The following is a 21,998-nucleotide window of genomic DNA, read 5'->3' as shown; positions in this document are numbered from 1 at the left end:
TTCCACTTCCATTGGCAGCTGCAAAGGAGGCTGGGAGATCTAAACTTTAGTCACATGCCCAGCTAAATATTCTATAAAATCAAAACGAAGGAGGAATAAATATCAGGAAACAATGAGTAGTTTTCCCCTCAGGGTTCAACACCTGAATATGAGGACCAGGTCAGGAAATGCCAATCAGAAATGGAATCTGTCCAATTCTTGCTCCCTGGCCAAAGCAGTTCATGTTGAGGAAGTTTAAATGGTGTGGCAGATGTAGCAGGTCTTTCCCAAATCCAAGTCAGGGGGGGACTGTGAGAGAGCCTCCTGGGTTGTGATTGCAATTGTAAAGGAGGATAAAATGCTTCAGTCTGAAGTGATTGTTGTGCTCACATATTGCTGGGGGATGGATTGGGGTTTACCTGCCTGGAGTCAACTAAGACCAGAACCATAGAAAAGAACATGTCTGTGTTCAGATATTTATTAAAATGATATCATACAGTGCCTGGCCTCGGCACTGCAGATAGAAATATCCCCAAAAGAAGGACAGACAATTCATTTTGTTTAATGGAAAACCCGCTTGAACACTGTCTTCTCTGATTATGTGGCCCTCCTCACCCACTAGCCTATGTCTGGTCTGCAGGGTGGCCTTGCCCACCAGGAGGGACTGTCCTGGATAGATGATCTTGGATCTCAAATGAAGCCTATTTTCTGTTGTAGACAAATAAGCAGATATTCTGGTTTGTCATTTTTCCTCCAGTGAAGTTGCTTGGCATGGAGTAATCCTCTGAGCAAACAGAGAAAATCAAGTTCCTCAGCAAAGCAGAGAACTAACCCTGGACCTGTAGGGACACCACCATGACCTCAAACTCCCACGAGGTAATCTTCTTTTCTGAAATCATTTATTTCCTTTGCCTGGATCATACCCTGATCATCTGAAGGGACTCCATCAAGAGATGAAATTGCTGAATCGTATTTGCCTCTTGACTGAACTACTGAAATATTCTTTGCTGGCCTGTGTCACTACAGCCCTTCCTAAAGGTTTTCATGAAATTTTCTTTTGCTTGGCCTCTTAAGGCAGTTCCCACTCTGTGTCTAGATTTGTGCAGGTTACTGTAGAAGGTATATATTTTAAAGTATATGACAAAATCACTACCTTCAAGGTTTTTACCCTCCTGTTGAAGAGAAAAGGCTTGTACCCATAAAACAGTGAATGAACAGTTTAGTCATGCTTATAATCTACTTTTTATTTGAACATAATTAAGTACCAATGTGTATAGCACAAAGAATAAATATGATAGGATGTCAGAAGTGGAGCAATCATTATGAGATGGATGTATTAGGGAAAGTTTTTAAAGAGAACATAGGATTTAAGGTGTGTTCTGAATAGGTGGAATCAATGTATCAATTAAGACCTATAGGTTGCAAGTGATAGAAACCCAACTCAGATTAATTTAGGTAAAAGGAATTTATTGGTGCTTAGAAGTCAAGGAACGACTAAATAGCTAAGCCATGGGAGGACCAACTAGAAGCCACAATATAAATGCTTGACTGGACCTTCTTTTATTCTCTCCCTTCTGTCTTTCTCAGCACCTGATTTTATTTTCTCTTGCTGCAAACCAATTTTCTTCACAGTATTAACAGGCAGCTCAGGAGCTCCTCAGGGAGACACAGGAGACACCAGGGTCAAAAGGGCGCTTTTCTAGTTTTAGTTCAGAAAATCCCTGGGAATAAGCTGATTGGCCAAATCCTGATCAGATGCCTACCACTGGACCAAACAGCTGAAGTGTGTGTGGGGGTGTCATGTAAACACCTGAGACTAAACTTTTGGGATGTGGAAGACAGAGGAATGCTGAGCATAGAAAATATTAACTCCATTATGAGGAGGAATGAGTGTGGTTTAGGCAGATACCAGGTGGGATGAGAAATTGAGGATACGTATGAGTAGTATAGATGGAACAGGAGATTATGGAGGGCTTAGAATTTACACAGTGGCATGTCTAGAGGCCAAAGCAATATGGTGTTTAGCTCTGGGAGCCATATTTAAAAACGGAAATAGACAAACTGTCGTGTCCAGAGTAGGGCAATCAGTAGATTGAGCGTAAGTTGTATAAGGGCAATAACTATTCAGGTTTCACTGGGTTTGGAAAGGAGGGGAAGATCCAAGACAGCGAAGAGAATTCAATAGGATTTAGGGTCAGTAAGAGGAGATTTTAAGGAGAGAAGCCAAGGATTTCCAGCTTAGAAGATGTGGGCATTTACAGAAATAGGGAAGCTAAAAGAAGGAGTTAATATGGGTAAATGGTACATTAAGTTTTAGACATACTGATTTTGAGATGTTAGTGGTATATCCCACAGCTGGAACTGCTATCAAGAGTTTGGAAATGTATGCTGGGGTTTAGGGAAAGATATTGTCAAATTGTCTATAGATAACATATCTGAAACTAGGAAAGAGGAAGGCCAGGCTGGTCTTCGGAGACAACCCGCATTTAAAATTGTGGGAAGAGAAAGAAGAGTAGGTGAAGGAGGAAGCTGGGGAAGGTTCAAGGAGGTAGGAGAACCAGGGAAGGGTAGAGTCTAAAGAAGTCAAAGCAGAATTTCAAGAAGGAAGAGATGGTGGCAGGGAAACGAGTAACGGAGGAAACTTGGAAAAGGCAATTGTATTCGGTGAGGTCTTTCGGATCTTTGGGGAAGAATGGTGTTGATTGCCAGGTGTTACAATTCATTCAAATTCATGCTGAGGCTTAATTTCTGCCAGCACGATGCTAGGTGCTGGGGACGGGAAAAGCAGCACAGTTCCGGACCCAAGAAGCTAACAGCGCCGGCCGAGGTGAGAAGTGAATGCACAATTAAGATACAATGTTGAAGATTCAAACAGAGGTTTGCACAAAATACGATAGAAGACCGAAGAGTGGGCGACCCCACAGGGCGGGACTGGGGAAGGGTGCGTAGGACGGTTTGCTGTTCAGGTACGTGCTGGGTCTCCAAAGATTCCACGGGGGCAATTCCAGCAGAACCAGCCCTCTGAGGCCATGGACAGCTCTTGGGGGACTGCGGGGAGATGGGGCCCCAGGCTACCTTGGCACCTGAGGGCGAAGGGGCGTTAGCAATATTTGGGTCCTATTTGAAAGATGCGGGATGCAGGAAAGACAGGCGAAAAGCGTCTCTAAATTCCTCCCACTTTCTCACCTAGGGCAGAAGAGATTAGGAGGGGTGGAAGCCAGGCCCTTTGGGAAGGTGGTGGACCAAAGGCCTCAGTTCCTTGGTCTTCGCTGCTCTTCTCGGCCCTCCGCACCGGACCGGAACGCTAGTGTCATATTGCCTAGTTTGGCGCCGGACGGGAAAAGCAGATGGACTTATACCGGAAAAGTGGAGAGCACGGTTGAGAAAAGGGGAGGACTTTGGCGGAACTCGCAGCTGGGCGCCAGCCCGGGAGGCGAGCCGCCGCTGGCCGGGTGTTGGTGCCTTCGGGACGTGGGGGACCGACACTGCCCTAGCAGGTGAGGGTTGAGGGGGTCGCCTGGCCGCGGCACTATTCCGTCTGAACTGCTCCGCAGACTCGAATCGGGAGCTAAACACCGGGGCTCTAGAGTTGGTTTTGCCGCTTATTAGCTGTGTGACCTCGGGTGATTTAATCTTGGAACCTCCGTTTCCTCATCTCTATACTTGGGATAATAATAGTACCTCTTAGGATTGTTGTGAGGAGTTAACGAAAATGCACTTAGAACAGTTTCTGGCACATGGTGAGCCCTGGATGTACACTTTTTACTAAGACTGCCCGCTTTTAGCTGCATCGGATACGTTGCCATCAAAACTCACCGTCAACTTCGGCCCAGGATCGTCCAGTTAGTAGGTTTGACTTTATGTTTATTGGTAAAACTATGAAACAAAACATTTATAATTAAAGTTATATTGTTAGAGAAGTAACAGCACTACCGAGGGTTTGGAAAATAGGTGAATTATTACTCACAATTCCATCATGTGTAGACACGATTTTAAGCCTTTTTTCTTTCCCCCGTAAATCTTTTTTGTCCATACATTTTTATACTCCTAATGTTAGCGTATATGCAATTTTGATTCCTCCTTATTTACCACTTAGTAGTGTAGCCTAAGCATGGGGTTCGTCAGAATCATTTTTATGATTGTACACATTCCACTTTATGGGTTTATTACTTGTTTTCCAGATTCCTGTATATGTAGAGGTAAAATCATTTAAGCACAATCAGTGAGGGAAATTTAAGTATTACCTGTGATTCTGGGACCTGTGATCAACTGTTTTTATTTTTTTCTGGTTCCTTTCTATTTTTAGTCCATGTGAAAACATATTGTTTACATGGTTTTCACTTATTCAGCAAACATTATTGAGCATCAGTTATGTTCAAGCCATAGTCCCTAAGATTAAGGAGGTCAGGGTAGTTAGGTAGACTGATAAGAGCAAGATTCTAAGTTTATGTAAGCTCTGTGAGACGTATGCACAAGTTCTTATGAGAAAATGGAGAGAGAGCAATGTCAGTGCCCTCCAGTCAGAACTGCCCTCCAGTTCCCTCCAGGAACATGCCTATGGTTGAACAAGTTCGGGTTATTACTCCTTGTAGTACGGGAGAACTCACACCATGGGAAACCATGGGGTGTCTCAGGAAGAGGCTATTATTAGATCTAGGCTTGTGTTAGGTGATTTTCAGCAAAGTAGTCAGGAGGTGGAGATAATTCTGCGATTAGTTATCGTAAATCTAATGTGGGGGAGAATCTTACCTATGTAGAGTAAGGCTAATGCCATGATTGGTCAAGATAAGCAGTCACTCCTATTAGCCAGGATAGTAGACTGTTTGGTCACTTTTGTGGTTTGAACAATGTTCTTTTTTATGTGTATGTGTGTTCAGATGTGATTACTGTTGGTCTTATTAGAGCTGAGGGTATTGCCCATGGATACAGGGAGGTTAGGCCAGGGAGTTGGGCACCTTTTGTAGGGCCTTGTGTACAATTTTAGAAGTTTGAATTTCTGGGAGGAATTGCTGAATTATTGTAAGAGGAGTGCCCTCATATTTAGACAGATCTCTTTTGTTGCCAGGCAAAGGATGGATTGGGAGAAGAGGGGGAGATTAGAGCCAGGGGGATGAGTTAGGACTTTGCTACTTAAAGGGTGTCCCATGGGCCAAGAACAAGGGCATCACCTGGGAGCTTGTTAGAAAAGCAGAATCTCAGGTCCCATTATACGCCTACTAAATCAGAAGCTGTATTTTAACAAAATTCCCAGATGATTCATAGGCACTCTAAAGTTTGAGAAGCCCTTTATTAGGGGAATTGCAGTATTCCTGGTAAGAAGCAGTAAGGCCCTAAACCAACACACTGATGGCTGAGGTGGAGAAAGGTGGAGATATTATTTATTCAACAAATATTAGAAGCCTCCTGCATGCCTGGCACCATACTGGGAGCTGGGAGTACCACAGTGAAGATAGTCTCTCCCCTGAAGACACTTCCAGTCTGGTGGAGGAGACTGATAAGTGAACTGGGTAGTACGCTGTAGCAGGGGAAGTGTAAGTCCAGGATGCAGTGAGAAGACATCAGAGGGGCATCGGTCTTGGTGGAGTTGAATAGTCAAGGAAGGGTTCTTGGAGGAGGTAACCAATGTCTAGGCTAAGTCCCAAAGTATAAATTAGCCAGTCAAAATTGGTAGAGGGCATTCTTGACCTAGGAGCATTAATTGGCCAAGAGCTGAAGCCCAGAGAGATAGTACTGGGTGACACTGATGGACCACAAGTATTCTCTGTGGTTGGAGCACAGAGTAGGGTGTGACTAGAGGTGAGGCTGGAGAAATGAGCAGAGGCCAGATCTGGGGGAGTCTTGTAGACCCTGTGAAGAAAGTTGGGCTTTATTCTGAAGACCATGAGAGAGCCTCTGAAGTGTTTTCTTTTTTTGAGGAAGACTGGCCCTGAGCTAACATCTGTGCCCATCTTCATCTTCTTTATATGTGGGACGCCTACCACAGCATGGCTTGCCAAGCGGTGCCATGTCCGCACCCAGGATCAGAACCGATGAACCCCAGGCCACTGAAGTGGAGTGTGCGCACTTAACCGCTGCACCACCGGGCCGGCCCCCGCCTCTGAAGTGTTTTAATCAGAGAAGATAAATGATCATTTTTGTATGTTGGGCCCTTCTAGATGCTGAGTGGTTGATGAGGCGGAGGTAAGGTTTGCAAGCCTGGAGGCAGGGAGCAGAGTGCAGTGATCTGAAAGAGAGAAGGTGTGACCCACCTGATTTGGGCAGTGAGGAAGGAGGGGCATTCTAGAAGGATGACCAGACCTGTGTTGTAGTTAGCCATTTTGACGTGGACTCTTAGGCAACTAAAGCAGGTAAGCTGGTTTGTTGGATTTTTGACATTTCTGAGGCTTAAAAAAAAATTTTTTTTTTAAATGTTTTTGGTGTTCCATTTAGTTTCTTATTCAGGACTGTGTTCTGAATAGTGGGCGAGTTTTTGGGTTTGCTTTTTCTTTCTTCTGGTCTCTGGGGCCAGGATAGGAGAAAAGCAAAGAAATTGGCCTTGCATATTTTCTTTCCTTTAAGGGGTAGCTGAAATAGTTAGAAGAGGGGACTATTCTTGCCTTCCTGATTCTGGTAGCACTTCCTGCCAGCACTCATTAAATGTTGCTGCTAAAAGCAAAGTTGTTATTTTATTAGAGCTATAAAAGTTATATTGCTAATGTTTTGCATATAGACAGGCAGCAGCATCTGGTGGAAGGACTTGAGGCTAGAGTTCTAGTTCTGACTTTGGTACTGACTAGCAGTGTGAGCTTCGGCAGGTCACTTCACCTGTTGGTGTCAATTTCCTAGAGAAAGGAAATATCTAGTTGACTTGTCTTACAGGAGCCTTATGTGGGTTAAATGAGATAATCTATGTCAGAGTGGTTTGAAAATATTAAGAATAGTATTTAAATGTTATGGTATTATTGCTGCTGTTGCTTAGGTTCTTTCTTTGAGGAGCTCGAATAGTGACATGGTCAAAGCATTGTTACTCACAGTGTGGAGTGTGGGCTAGGAGCTTGTTAGACATGAAGAATCTTGGGGATCTTGTCAGACTTAATGCATCAGAGAGACCATCTGATCCTCTGAAGAATCCCTTTACGTAAGTGGCAGAGGTATTAACACAGCCTTACCCCTCTGGAAATGGAGGCCTCAAAAGATCAACTGCTTTAACTGAGGGTAAACAGCTTTATTCCGTTTAGCCATATGAAATTGCCAGTATTCACAGTACTCATAACCTAGTAAGTGGGCAGAGCCAGGTGTCAAGTCCAAGTTTTCTGACTCCACATAGAATGCTCACTATAGTCCCTTTTTTTCCCCCCGTTTTTCCTCCTCAAAGCCCCCCGGTACATAGTTGTGTATTTTTAGTTGTGGGTCCTTCTAGTTGTGGCATGTGGGATGCCACCTCAGCATGGCCTGATGAGCAGTGCCATGTCCACGCCCAGAATCCGAACCGTCGAAACCCCGGGCTACCAAAGCAGAGTGTGCGAACCCGACCACTCGGCCACGGGGCCAGCCCCATGTAGTCTGTTTTTTCACAGATGAAGTACTAGAGTGTCCAGTCACTTGGCTCAGGTCTTAGAGTGAATTGATTTAATATTTTATTTTAGGAACCAATTGTTTCTTTAAAAATCCAGCATAAAAATTTGCTTTAAAATTGATGAAACCTCTTTAGGTGGCTTTTAGCACATACTTGAATAATTTTGGGGTTGATCATTAGCTCCATGAAGGGGCCTGTGTTTTTATTCATCTTGGTGTTTTTTTTTTTCACACTGCAGTGGGATGCATTACGTACAGTGCAAATAGTGCTCTGCTCATAGTAGGGCCTGGGTAAATATTTATAGGATTAGAAAGTAAGTTCATGAACTTCATAATACATGATCCATGTTGAATCTGAAATTGTGGTACATTCGTTACTATACTGGTAACTCTTCAATGTCTCTTCTGTTATAGGTGAAATTGGGCTATTTGCTGCAACTTCTTTTCCTGGTAGCCCAGCGAGAAATTTACATTTTGACTTTTTATTACCATGGCTTTGGTTCACAAATTGCTGAATGGCACTTGTATTCTCAGAAAATGCCCAAAGCCAAGTGTTGCCTCGTATCCATTTTTGGGTACTCGCTTTGCAGACTATTGTTCCAGTAGTCTTCAGAAACCAGCGGCTGTTCCTGGCAAAGCTTCCTCTCAGAGGAAGACTGAAGGGGATTTGCAAGGACATCACCAAAGAGATGTTGCGTTGGATATAACCTGTCCTGAGGAGAAGCCTGAAGTTAGTTTTGATAAAGCAATTAAAGATGAATTAAAGAACCATTTTTGGCGTTTGAAGGATGATATTGTGAATCGCTGGATAGGCCCTGAAGGCCGCCCTCTGCATGAGGTCTTGCTGGAACAAGCGAGGGTTGTCTGGAAGTTCCGTGGAAAAGAAGATTTGGATAAGTGGATAGTGACTTCTGATAAGACAATTGGAGGCAGAAGTGAAGCGTTCCTGAAAATGGGCAAGAATAACCAAAGTGCACTGCTGTATGGCACTCTGAGCTCTGACACACCTCAGGATGGGGAGAGCAGCCGCAGTGGGTACTGTGCAATGATATCCAGGATTCCAAGGGTAGGTGAGGCCCAGGAGCCTCAGTTTTCTAGTGGACTGGGTGAACTTCACTGTAGCATGGACTGTAGCAGACAACTTTTGTTTCTGGAAATGAGAACACCTGTCATCTCTTCTGCGTGTGGGGTTAAATAACTACTGGGCACAAGTATAAAGTGGCAGCACAAAGGGGAAGTGGTTCTTGAGGAGGAGTTCCTTGTTTCTGGGCATCACCTTGGGCCATGGGGGGCATTCTTATGTTTGAGGAGCTCTGAGAGGTTAGACATTTGAAAAATGATCTGGGGAGATTCGTATCTCCTCTATCATAGACCATGGAACCGGTAATGTCCAGGGGTTCCTTAGAGTGGATGTAGGGTCGGCTTGTGGCTTTTTTTTTAAGTAAACTTTTAATTTTAGAGTAGTTTTAGATTTACAGAAAAATTGCAAAGATTGAGTGCAGAGAGTTCCTATATACCCCTCACCCAGCTTCTCCAATTGTTAACATCTTAACATTACTGCAGTCCATTTGTCACAACTAGGAAACTAACATTGGTACATTCCTATTAGGTAAATTCCAGACTTTATTGGATTTCATTAGTTTTCCCACCAATACCCTTTTTCTATTCCAAAATACCACATTGCATCTATTGTCATGTCTCCTTAGTCTCCTCTTGTCTGTGACAGTTTCTTAGTCTTTTCTTATTGTTCCTGAGGATTTGAGAAATTCTGATCAGGTATTTTGTAGAATGACCCTCAACTGGGGGTTTTCTGATTTTTTTGTCCTGGTTAGACTGGGGTTCTGGGTTTTTAGGAATAATACCACAGAGTTGAAGTACCTTCTCATCACATCATCTCAGGGGTACATGCTAGCAACATGACTTATCACTGATGTGTTAACCTTGATGACCAGGTCAAGGTAGTGTTTGCCAGGTTACTCCGTTGTTCAGTCACTTGTTTTTCTCTCGTTTCCATACTCTGTTCTTTGGAAGCAAGTCACTGAGTGCACCTACATTCACTGCGTGTGGTGGGCCATGAGATGAAGCTCTATCTCCTGGAAGGGGTGGTGTTTACATAAATTATTTGGGATTCTTCAGTAAGGAAGATTTGTTTCTTCTCCCACGCCTATTTATTCAGTCAGTCATTTAGTATGAACTCACACTTTGGATTATAATCCAATATTGTGTTATTTATTTTGTTACTCAAATTGTTCCAGCTTTGGCCATTGGGAGCTCTTTCAGGTTGGCTCCTGTCCCTTTGACGTGCCCCCATCCTTTTGTTTTTTGAGCACTTTTTGGGACTACAAGATGCTCTAAGCTCAACTTGTATTTTCCCTGTTCCAACCCTAGAATTATCCATTTCTCAAAGGGGCCTTGGTTCCTTTTTTTGGAGAATGGTATTAGAAACTGAGATCTGGGCACGGTGTCCTTGTTCCTCCTGGTTGGCACTACTTCTAGGCCCTCTCAGTGGACACAGCTAGGAAATACATGTATGCATATCAACCTGTGGAAACTCACATCTATAATTGTATCTATGTTATGCTAAATATGAGTTCACCTTAATGTTCTGACTAATCTAGGACCATGTGATTCATTCTAGCTTTCCCCTTGTTTATATGTAATTTCTCTCTGTAGCACTGAGAAACCTGTCTCCCACCGTTCACCGTCCATTTAATTATTAATTCAGCCTCACTATACATGTCAAGCAGTTTTAGATTTTTTTTTTCCTGAGGAAGATTAGCCCGGAGCTAACATCTGTGCTAGTCTTCCTCTATTTCGTATGTGGTTTGTCACCACAGCATGGTTGACGAGTGGTGTAGGTCCACGCCCAGGAGCCGAACCCGTGAACCTGGGCCCCCGAAGTGGAGTGAGCTGAACTTATCTGCTATGCCACACAGCCAGCCCCTAGAATTTTTAACCCATAACCCTGTGAGAAACAACTTTACCATCCAGAGTACAGTGTTTATGTATAGTTTCTTTTGTCTTTAGCCTCACAGTTTCCAGTCAGAACCCTATTTTCCAAAGTTCCTTAGGTCAGCTCCTTCGTCTGACTGCTAGTCTGTGGCTTTTTGCCAATTTGCTGACCAGGCGTTGTTTCAGGGTGGCCCTGGAGAGGCTCCTGTGCCTGGCCTTGGCCACAGCCTCTGAATGTTTGCTTGGATATTGTGCTTTAAAGAGAAAGGCAAATGTTAGGAGTAGTATTAGGCTACCTCTCTCCTGATAATGATGAAAGAGAAAGGTATGTGTTCTTTGGGAGGCAACAAACTATGCATACAAGATCTTTTTTTCTGGACCTGAAAATCCACAGAATGGATCGGGTCAGTCCACAGGAGAAAATAATTTTCTGGCTGGATACCCACTTTGGAGTCATTAAATTAGTTGCTAACATTTGTTAAGTCACCCTGCCAATCCTTGTGCTGATTACTTTATATGTGCTATCCCTTTTATTCCTCACGACAACCCTGTAAGGTATGATCACCCCAATTTTACAGATGAGGAAACTGAGTCCTGGGGAGATTTAGTAACTTGGCCAAAGTTCACAGCTAGTAAATAATCGTTCATATCTGAGCACTGGTATTCTTGAAGTCAGAGTACCTCTGAGATTGATAGAAACAAACACGTTTGGAAGTTAACACTAAATCTCACTTTTAGAGAGAGAGAGAGACAGCATTGATAGTTTTTATGAACACAGATTTTGGAGTTTAACAGGGCTGGATCTACCACTAATTAGTTGAGTGCTCAGTTTCTTCGTCTGTAAAATGGAGTACAATGATAGTACCTACCTCAGGGCTGTTGTGATGATTAAATTATGCATGCAAGGTGCTTCATGTAAGTGTTCAATGGATGGTAACTGTTGTTATAAAATATCAGGTTTTTTTGATGAGGAAGATTGTCCCTGAGCCAGCATCTGTTGCCAATCTTCCTCTTTTTACTTGAGGAAGATTGTCCCTGAGTTAACGTCTGTGCCAGTCTTCCTCTGTTTTGTATATGGGATGCCGCCACAGCATGGCTTGGTGAGTGGTGTATAGATCTGCATCTGAACCTGCAAACTCCAGGCGCTGAAGTGGAGCACACACTTAAGCACTAGACCACCAGGCTGGCCCCCAAAATATCAGTTTTAAAACTTGAGATTTTTCATAGTTTTCTCATTTATGGGAAGACAGCTGTCATAAAATGGCCTACTCAGAAGCCATGGCTCTGAGGGAAGGATGAGGGAAGGAAAGTACATACAGTAATTCACTGCCATTCTGTGAACACAGGTGAGTGCCTTCCCCAGGTGAACGCTGTCCTGAGCCAATCACGTCTTAAACATTACCTTAGAAACATAACTCTGTCAGGATTTTGTACTAAAATAAGAATCACTAGATTTACCTGTCTATGGTAGTAGAAAGCCAAAAAAGGCAGAAAAATGGTTAGTGGAACCTTTTGATGCTGCTGACTTGGTGATGACTCACATTTTGCTAATAGTGGAAAATGAGGTGAAATTAACTTTCCTTTTTGTACCTTAGGGCCCTTTTGAGAGAAAGAGGTCTTATGATTGGTCCCAGTTTAACACACTGTATCTCCGTGTCCGTGGAGATGGTCGGCCTTGGATGGTGAATATCAGGGAGGACACGGATATAATCCAGAGGAAGAATCAGATGTACAGTTACTTCATGTTCACCCGGGGGGGGCCCTACTGGCAGGATGTCAAGGTAACAGCACAAGTCTTTACTGTTTATGAAAATAAGGTCTCTTGAGATTATGGTTACATTGTAGTTTTTTTTTCTTACTAATCCTTCTTGAAAGATGTGGGGAGGGAAGGAGGGAAGAGGACCTGGGGGCAAGACTGACATAATTGACTTTTTCTTTCATTAATATGTATGTTAGCTTACTACCAGTAAATGTTTTTGATAAGGATCTGGCCAGGTCCATGCTAAGTCATGGGTACATCTCTGCTCTGTGCCCAAGTAGATGTTTCTTTTTAAGTTTCTGCCATGTCATCTCCTCCAGGCAACTCCACTAAGCTAGTGTCCCTACGTTAATAGAAAGGCTCCCTTAAGAGAAATAAACACTTCATACTTTACAATCATAAAAATTTTTATTTCTTGGTAATATAAAGCAGTCTTATTTTGTGAGTGAGAAGAAGCTTTGAGATGGTAAATGATGTTAACCTGGAGGAAAATAAGTGGAAATTCAGGAAGTGAGGGCAAAATCAAGTACTCATTCCTTCTGCCTACTGAAGATTTTTAATCCATAAATTCAAAAGAAAGTCCCCATTTTGCTTATATTCAAACCTAAGGGTCATCCTGGCTTCCTTTCTCCCTCACCCTGCATCCAGTTGATCAGTAAGTCCTGTCACCTCTACTTCCAGAGTACACCCAGAATCTGATCTTTTCTAGCCATCTCTTCTACTCAAACCCTAATCCAGGCCTTTGGATTACTGCAGCAGCTTCTTTATTGATTTCCTTCTTTGTCCTCTTGCCCCTTAAAATCTACTCTTCACACAGCAGCCAGAGTGATTCATTAGTTCAGATTGCATCACTCACATGTTTAAAACCCTCCAGTAGTTTCTCCTTACAATTAGAATAAAGTCCGAACTCCTTAACGTGGCCCACATGGCCGTTCTACCTCCCTCCTCGACACTGGCCCCTCTGCTGTGGGTCAGACTCAGCAAGCTCTTTTCTGTCTCAGAGCCTTGTACTTACTGTTGTATGTGCTGCTGTGCTCTTCCCCCATATCTTCACCTGCTTTCTCTTTGTATCATTCACTTCTCAGCTCAAAAGTCACCTCAGGCCTTTCCTGATCCCTCTAGCTAAAGTTGCACCCTCTAACTCAGTCACTTTCAGTAACACCACCCTGTTTAATTTTTTCATAGAACTTATCACTGAGTAAAATTATTTTTACTTTTTTTTTTTTTGAGGAAGATTAGCCCTGAGCTAACATTTGCTGCCAGTCCTCCTCTTTTTGCTGAGGAAGATTGGCCCTGAGCTAACATCTGTGCCTATCTTGCTCTATTTTATATGTAGGACGCCTGCCACAGCATGGCTTGATAAGTGGTGTGTAGGTCTGCAGCCGGGATCCAAACTGGTAAACCCTGGGCTCCCAAAGTGGAGCGCGTGAACTTAACCACTATGCCACCAGGCCCCTATTTTTACTTTCAAAAAATTTTTTAAAAGGAATTTTACTCTTGGTTTATTGTCATTCTCTATGCTACTCCCCTGGAACATAAATCCGTAAATTCTGAGAGCAGAACCTTGTCTGTATTATTCATAGCTGCTTCCCCTATACCTAGAATAGCGCCTAACATAAAATAGGCACTCAGTTACATATTTGTGCACTAATATGGATATATAACCAAAAAATTATGACATGTAACACTTGTATACAAATAATATGTATAATGGATTATTAAAGAAGTATTTCATTATAGAAAATTTGCAAAATGCAGAAAAGGAAAAAATCTTGAAGTACCACTACTGATAGGTAAAATATTATTTTCATTTTAGTGTGTACCACACTTTTCTATTTATACTTTTTTTTTTAACAAAAATGGTATTGTGCTAATGCTGTTTTATGTGTATTTTGTTCACTGAACTTATTTTATATACAACATTCTGTTGAAATATATTTCTACATCATTTTTAATGTCTGTGATATTTTAGTATAGAAATAGAGCACAATTTACTTAATCGATCCTCTTTTATTGGTACATTTGGGTTGTTTTCAGAGTTTTTCATTATGAGACCAAACTCTGAGGTAAACATCCCTAATTATTTTCTTAGGATATATTCCTGGAAATAAAATTCCTAGAATAAATGATATGTACATTTTTAAGGGCTTTTTTGCTGCACATTGCCAATTATTCTCCAGTATCACTACCATTTATTTAATCATTAACAATTGCTTTCTTTCCTGAAAATACACATAGTTATAATCTTTGGCTGGAAGTAATAGTTTTTTGCAACAGTTCTCTTTAAATTATTGAGGGAGCCAAAACAATCTTGAGAAAAAAGAACGAAGCTGGAGGCATCACAATCCCTGACTTCAAAATATACTACAGGGGCCGCCCCCGTGGCACAGCAGTTAAGTGCGCACGTTCCACTTGAGCTGCCTGGGGTTTGCCGGTTCGGATCCCAGGTGCGGACATGGCACTGCTTGGCAAAGCCATCTGTGGTAGGCATCCCACATATAAAGTAGAGGAAGATGGGCACGATGTTAGCTCAGGGCCAGTCTTCCTCAGCAAAAAGAGGAGGATTGGCAGCAGTTAGCTCAGGGCTAATCTTCCTAAAAAAAATATATATATATATATATACCACAAAGCTATAGTGATCAAAACAGCATGGTACTGGCACAAAAACAGACACACAGATCAATGGAACAGAATTGAAAGCCCAGAAATGAAACCACACATCTGTGGACAGCTAATCTTAGACAAAGGAGCCAGGAATATACAACGGAGAAAGGAGAGTCTTTTCAATAAACGGTGTTGGGAAAACTGGACAGCCATATGCAAAAGAATGAAAGTAGACCATTATCTTACACCATACACAAAAATTAACTAAAAATAGATTAAAGACTTGAATGTAAGATCTGGAACCATAAAACTCCTAAAAGAACATATAGGCAGTACACTCTTTGACATCAGTCTTAGCAGCTTCTTTCAAATACCATGTCTACTCAGGCAAGGGAAACAAAAGAAAAAATAAACAAATGGGACTACATGAGACAAAAAAACTTCTGCAAGGCAGTGGAAACTATGAACGAAATGAGAAGACAACCCACCAACTGGGAGAAAGTATTTGCAAACCATTTATCTGACAGGGGATTGATTTCCAAAATACATAAAGAACTCATACAACTTAACAACAAGAAAATGAAAATCCAGTCAAAAAATGGGCAGAGGTTATGAACCGACATTTTCCAAAGAAGATTATAAATGGCCAACAGGCACATGAAAAGATGTTCAACATCACTAATTATTAGGTAACAAATCAGAACTGCAGTGAGGTATCACCTTACACCTGTCAAAATGGCTATAGTTAACAAAATGAGAAATAATAAATGTTGGAAAGGAGGTGGAGAAAAGGGAACCCTCATACACTGCTGGTGGGAATGCAAACTGTGCAGCTACTATGGAAAATAGTATGGAGATTTCTCAAAAAATTAAAAATAGAATTACCATGTGATCCAGTTTTCCCACTACTAAGTATTTATCAAAGGGCATGAAATCAGTAATTCAAAAAGATAAGTACACTCATATGTTCATTGCAGCATTAATCACAATAGCTAAGACTTGGAAGCAGCCCAAGTGCCCATCAATAGATGAATGGATAAAGAAGATGTGTATATATACAATGGAATATTATTCAGTCACAAAAAAGAATGGAGTACTGATATATGTTACAACATGGATGAACCTTGAAGACATTATGCTACATGAAATAAGCTAGACACAAAAAGACAAATATTTTATAATTCCACTTATATGAGGTAATAGGCAAATTCATACAGTCAGAAAGTAGAACAAAAGTTACCAGGGGCAAAGATGGGGAATTATTATTTATACAATGGAACACTACTCAGCCATAAAAGGACAAAATTGTGCCATTTGCAGCAACATGGATGGACCTTGAGGGTATTATACTGAGCAAAATAAGTCAAACAGAAAGACAGACACCATATGATTTCACTCATATGTGGAAGATCAACAAACACATAGGTAAGGAGAAGGATTAGTGGTTACCAGAAGAGAAGGAGGTGAGGGAGGGTGAAAGGGGTAAACAGGCACATATTTGTGGTGACAGATAAAAACTGGACTGTTAGTGGTAAACATGATGCAGTTTCTATACAGAAACTGAAATATAATAATATACACCTGAAATTTACACAATGCTGTAGGCCAATATGACCCCAATAAAATAATTTTTTAAAAAGATAAATAAGGGAAAGTGTTGGGGAAGAGATTTTTAAAAATCAAATGTTATCAATTGTTGTTCACTTCATGAATAATTCTCCTTTGGTAAATGGAAGTAGGAGGCTCTGATTATAGAGAAAACAGGAAAATGTTGGAAGAACTGTGTATTAGTTTTCTGTTACTTGTAGACAGAAAACAACTATTTATCCTTTTCTTTTTATTCAAGCTTTACAGATTGAATGTTCCTTCTTCAGTTTTTTCCAGGCTCAAAATTTCCAGTTCGCTTGGTGTGGAGAGTGGTCTTAGACAGTTATGTGCCTAAAAAGAGATTAGTTTGAGGGGACCAGTGGGGTGGGTGACACATACTCCTTGGATGGCAAGCAGGTAGCGTTGATTCCATTTCCAATATAAATTTTAAATGATGAGGTAGATGAAGTGCCAAACTAGGATTTAAAATGAGAAATTCACAGAAGGGGTCCCTTCTAGGTTGGTTTGACAGAAATGAAGGGAGCAGTTGAAATGAGGATGTGACTACACTTAGATTTGCTGTGTGAGCAACATGATCTTGTGCAATGGTGGCTTATTGTATCAGCTTTGAATTGCATTTGTTTTTGTGTGAACAAGTGTTTTTGGTGATAATCTGAACAGTACATTTTATTTTTTAAAATTCGTTTTTATTTTTTGGTTCAAAAATCAAAATGATATAAAGAGATGTACATTGAGAAGTCTCATTCCCACTCATGTTCCTGTTCACCCTTTTCCCGCCCACCCTCTATAGTAACCCCTTTTATTAGTTTCTTGGGTAGCTTTGTAGTTTCTTTATTCAAACACAAGCAAATATGAATGTATATTATTTTCTCCCTCTTTTAACTCAAAAATAAAAATAGCATACTTTATGCATCTTCTGCACCTGTTTATATTTTTTAAATTTAGATCTGGAAAACTTCCATATCACTACATGGAGTTCTTCTTCATTGTTATTTTGTTTGGTATTTGTGGATAGCCCACAGTTGATTGAACAAGTCCTGTGTTGACGGACACTTGGAATGTTCCCAATTGCTATAGTAAATCATGTTGCCAGGAACACCCCCACGTGCAAGGTCATTTTGTGTACGTACAGGTACGTCTTTAGGCTGACTTCCTCCAAGTGAGATGACCGTGCAAAGGGTAAATGCTTTGTTATTTCGATCTATATTGTCAAAGCATCCTCCAAAGGATTTGTACCATTTTTGCTCTCCCATCAGTAATGAAATAACAGTGGCTGTTTCCACAGCCTCACCACTAGAGTAAATTGTCAAACTTTTGGATTTTTGCCAATCTGATAAGTGAGAAATGGTAATTCTCAGTGTAGTTTTGATTTGCATTTCTCTTGTTATGAGTGAGATTGAACACCTATTCATGTCTTTAAGGGCCAATTTGTATTTCTTTTTCTGTGAAGTGTCTGTTCATGTCTTTTGCTTGTCTTTCTGTTGGTGGTTGGCCTTTTTTCCCCTCGGGTTCTAGGAACTCTTTATTCGGAGATTGGCCTTTTGTCTGTGATATAAGCAATTAGTACACTTTCTACAAGGGAAAAACAGGTCCCTCCTCCTCAGACTCCATGTCGATCTCCCAGAGACAAGCACTGTTAACAGTTTCTGGCATATCCTTCAAGACATTTCTGTTAATATTGAAGAAGAATTTTTTTCTTTCTTGTTTTCCTCAACATTTTATTATGAAAAATCTCAGACAGACATAAAAATTAAAATGGCATAGTGAATGTCCAGATAGCCACCACCTGCATTTCTCAAGGAACATGTGGCTGTATTTACTTTATATCTGCCTAGCCTTCCTCCTATTTGTTTATCAATCTATCTTTGTTTTAAATCTATGTTTTTATTTTAAAGTAAGTTGCTGACATCAGTACATTTTGCCCCTGAACATGCTTATCATTAGTCTTCAGTATTTATTTAGGGTTTTTTTGAGACCTTTTTAGAAAAATATAAATGAGATTATACTATAGATTTTGTCTGTATCTTCCTTTTTTACTAAAAATATATTGTGGAAGTCTTCCCATTGCATCCTGTGTAGATCTACTTCATTTTTAAAAGTAGCTGTATAGTATTCAATTGTATGGCTGCACCATAATTTATTTAACCATTCCTGTATTTTTCTTTTTTTCTATTAGAAAAAGCTATATCTTTATGTGTTTGTTAGAGTTTATCTAAAATATAAATTCCTAAAAGTGAAATTGGTAAGTCAAAGTTAACGGCATTTCAAATTTTGCTAGAAATTGCTGTGTTAGTTTTCTATTGCTACATAACAAATTACTAAATTTAGCAGCTTAAAACAACACACATTTGTTCACTCACAGTCCTGTAGGTCATAAGTTGGGACACGATGTGGCTGGGTTTGATGCTTGGGACCTTAGAGGCTGAAATCAAGGTGTCAGCTGGGCTGTGTTCTTCCTGCAGGCTCTGGGGAAGAATCCACTTCCAGGCTCATTCTGGGTGTTGGCCAAATTCAGTCCCTGTGATTGTAGGACTGACATCCTTATTTCCTCGCTGGTTGTCAGCTGGGGGCCACTCTCAGCTCCTAGAAGCTGCCTGTATTCCTTGCCATTTAGCTCCACCTTCAAAGCCAGCAGTGGGAAGTGGCCCCCTCCCCGCCCAACCTCTGGAAGCCCTCTTAGGCTTCTAATCTCTTTCATCAGAGTCCCTTCTATGGGCTTAAAAGTGTTTGTCAGGTCTACAGAGGATAATCTTCCTTATTTTAATGTCACCTGATTTGGGACCTTACTTCTGCACAGTCCCTCCCCAGCAGCACTGAGATTAGTCTTTGAATACCTGGAAGAAGGTGTCTGTACACCAGAAGGTGGACATCTTGAGGGGCATCTTAGAATCCTGCCTGCTGCAATCTCCAGCTGCCCTCTAAGAGTGGTACTAATTTGCACTCCTACTAACAGTATACAAGTGCGCGTGTTTCTTCCCATCCCCATTTTTCTACTGGGTTGTTTAATCTTTTTCTCAGTTATTTGTAAAAGTTTTGTGTTTAGGGGGCCGGCCCCATGGCTGAGTGGTTAAGTTCGCGTGCTCTGCTTCGGCGGCCTAGGGTTTTGCCAGTTTGGATCGGTTCCGACATGGCACTGCTCATTAGGCCACGTTGAGGCAGTGTCCCACATATCACAACTAGAAGGACCCACAACTGAAATATACAACTATGCACTTGAGGAATTTGGGGAGGAAAAGCAGAAAAAAAAAAAAAGAAGATGGGCAACAGTTGTTAGCTCAGCTGCCAATCTTAAAAAAAAAAAAAAGTTTTGTGTTTAGGATACTAGTTTTTGTCCATAAATCTTACAAATTTTTTTTCCTAGTTTACCCTTTGTCTTTTGCCATCAGAAAGTTATAGTTGTACTCTACTGTATCACTTTTCCAGTGGGACTTCTGGTTAGAAAGGTTTTCATCTGTTTTCTTCTGGTGTTTATGTTATTTCATTTAAAAAAATTTATATCTATGATCCAAATGACTGGCCACTTGTCATAACTGCATATATTAAATAATTTAGAATTATTGTTTTATCATTGCAATTCCATACAAATGCCTCAGTTGCTTACATTTCATCTATGAAGTAAATGGTTTCTTCTTTCAGATTCCTTTCTCCAAATTTTTCTTCTCTAATCAAGGAAGAATCCGGGATGCCCAGTACCAGCTTCTGCTTGACAAGGTAACATTTTCCTGTACTTTCACTCAGAACTGTATTATCTTTAGTGAAACAGAACTCCTGTGAGGATGAGTTCAGTCCATTTTTGAGGGCTGACAAATGAAAGATGACAATTCCTACTCAAGGCCCCCCGTTATACCCAGACAGATGTTGACTCAGACCTATCCTGTGAGGCAGCTCTCCATCCTGGAGGGGTCTCAGAATGGTCATCTTCTCAGCATGCCTGCATTTTATTTTAGCTTTAAAATAAGAGAACGGTATTAGAGTTCAGGAGAGCTTCAAGGAACCTCCATTAGACATCCATGTTGTCGTCACTAGTCTTAAGTGGCACTACTTTAAAGGGAGAGGAGAGGAAGTAGAATGTGGAAAGAAAAGCAGCCCTGTACTTCCTCTTATAATTTGCTGCAGCGTATGAGGAGTGTGGTAGACTTGCTAAGGACTGACAGTTCAAAGGCCCAGCTATAGTAATCCCCTCATGGAAGTTTAAAGGCCCAGCTATAGTAATCCCCTCATGGAAGTTGAAAACTCAGGAACGACGTCAGCGCATCAGTGTGGGATTTTGATCAATTTCTCTATTTTAAATTTAGATCTCTTCTATCGGATTCACCCTGGCTGATAAAGTGGATGGTCCCTTCTTCCTGGAAATAGATTTTATTGGAGTGTTTACTGATCCAGCCCACACAGAAGAATTTGCCTATGAAAATTCTCCAGAGCTTAACCCAAGACTTTTTAAATAGAGATTATGTGGTAGTTTTGTGTTATTAAACTGAGAGTTGTAGGATCCACAATGACACAGACAAAATAAAGTATTTCTTTGATGGCAACCAACTAATGGCTAGTATGTATTCCCTGAGACAAAGCTAAATGCTGCTGCTAAAAGGGACTATAAAGAGGGAAACACAGCATGAAACCAGATTCTGAGCTTTACCTTAACTTATAGAATGCAAGGACTCATGCAGAAGTACTATGTAAGTAACTGTTTTTGGCTAGAATGATTCCTATTAGGAATAATTCCTACAAGAGTAGGTGGTTTCCAAAGCAAGGAGTCTCTGACATTACTGTTGATGACTTTCTACCACTCTATTCCTTATAGGTTTCTTCTGTTTTCTAATCTACCTTTGAGGAAAGGAGACTGCCAAAGAATATTAAGGATGCTGTAGAAGTCACTGGGAAGAGATGCCTACTGTCTTAGTCTTCTTGGGCTGCTGTAAAAATCACCATAGACTGGGTGGCTTAAACAACATTCATTTATTTCTCCTAGTTCTGGAGGCTGGGAAGTCCAAGATCAAGGTGCCTGCAGATCTGGTGTCTGGTGAGTGTCCACTTCTTGGCTTGTAGCCAGCCGCCTTCTTGCTGTATCCTCATGGCCGAGAGGGAACAAGTGCTAGTCTTGCTCCTGATAAAGGCACTAATTCCATCATGAGGGCTCTACCCTCAGGACCTGATTACCTCCCAAAGGCCCCACTGTCAAGTATCATCACATTGGGAATTAGGGTTTCAACATAGGAATTTTGGGGGGACACAAACATGCAGTCCCTAACACCTACTTGGAGAGCTGGTCCTCCAAAGATGCATGATCCTTACTAGTTCTTACTTTATAGTGACTTTTAGTATAACCACTCAGATATTAGGCTAATGTCCCCAAAGCTTCTCCAGTCATTTTAAGTATTACAGAGATTGCATATGCCAAAAATAAGGCCCTGATTAACAGTTTAAATTGATCAATTCTTGTCATCTTAGAGAGAGGAGGAGGTAGGAAGTTAATATAGCCAGAGTATGCTAAGAGCGCCAAGCTTAAAATAAAGAGAACACACAAAGGCTGATTAATAGCTTT

The 21,998-nt window shown here is 41.2% G+C and overlaps 1 protein-coding gene across 4 annotated transcripts; it reads left to right on the top strand.

Annotated features, from left to right (window-relative positions):
• Window positions 1–3,380: 3,380 nt before the first annotated feature.
• Window positions 3,381–20,992, top strand: NDUFAF1 (NADH:ubiquinone oxidoreductase complex assembly factor 1). Of its 4 annotated transcripts, none has more exons than XM_046655408.1 (5): window positions 3,381–3,476; window positions 7,948–8,599; window positions 12,081–12,266; window positions 20,093–20,167; window positions 20,752–20,992. In XM_046655408.1, exons 2-5 carry the CDS (start codon window positions 8,024–8,026, stop codon window positions 20,899–20,901), a joined length of 987 nt encoding a protein of 328 aa, XP_046511364.1. In that variant the 5' UTR covers window positions 3,381–3,476; window positions 7,948–8,023; the 3' UTR covers window positions 20,902–20,992. The 4 variants fall into 4 exon arrangements, with proteins under 4 accessions (XP_046511364.1, XP_046511366.1, XP_046511365.1 ...); XM_046655409.1 differs by lacking the exon at window positions 3,381–3,476 and adding an exon at window positions 3,495–3,821; XM_046655407.1 differs by lacking the exon at window positions 3,381–3,476 and adding an exon at window positions 3,495–3,825.
• Window positions 20,993–21,998: the final 1,006 nt, after the last annotated feature.

This window comes from Equus quagga, chromosome 2 (genome assembly GCF_021613505.1).
Source record: "Equus quagga isolate Etosha38 chromosome 2, UCLA_HA_Equagga_1.0, whole genome shotgun sequence".
NCBI classification, from domain to species: Eukaryota; Metazoa; Chordata; class Mammalia; order Perissodactyla; family Equidae; genus Equus; species Equus quagga.
This window is presented reverse-complemented; position numbering and strand designations above follow the sequence as displayed.

What these genes read in the sequence shown, in the direction of transcription:
- NDUFAF1 (XM_046655408.1), top strand. Translation starts at nt 8,024, where the DNA reads ATGGCTTTGGTTCACAAATTGCTGAATGGCACTTGTATTCTCAGAAAA. An exon ending in TGATATCCAGGATTCCAAGG is followed by an intron (nt 8,600 to 12,080) that starts GTAGGTGAGGCC and finishes TTTGTACCTTAG; the next exon opens with GGCCCTTTTGAGAGAAAGAG. An exon ending in ACCAGCTTCTGCTTGACAAG is followed by an intron (nt 20,168 to 20,751) that starts GTAACATTTTCC and finishes TTTTAAATTTAG; the next exon opens with ATCTCTTCTATCGGATTCAC.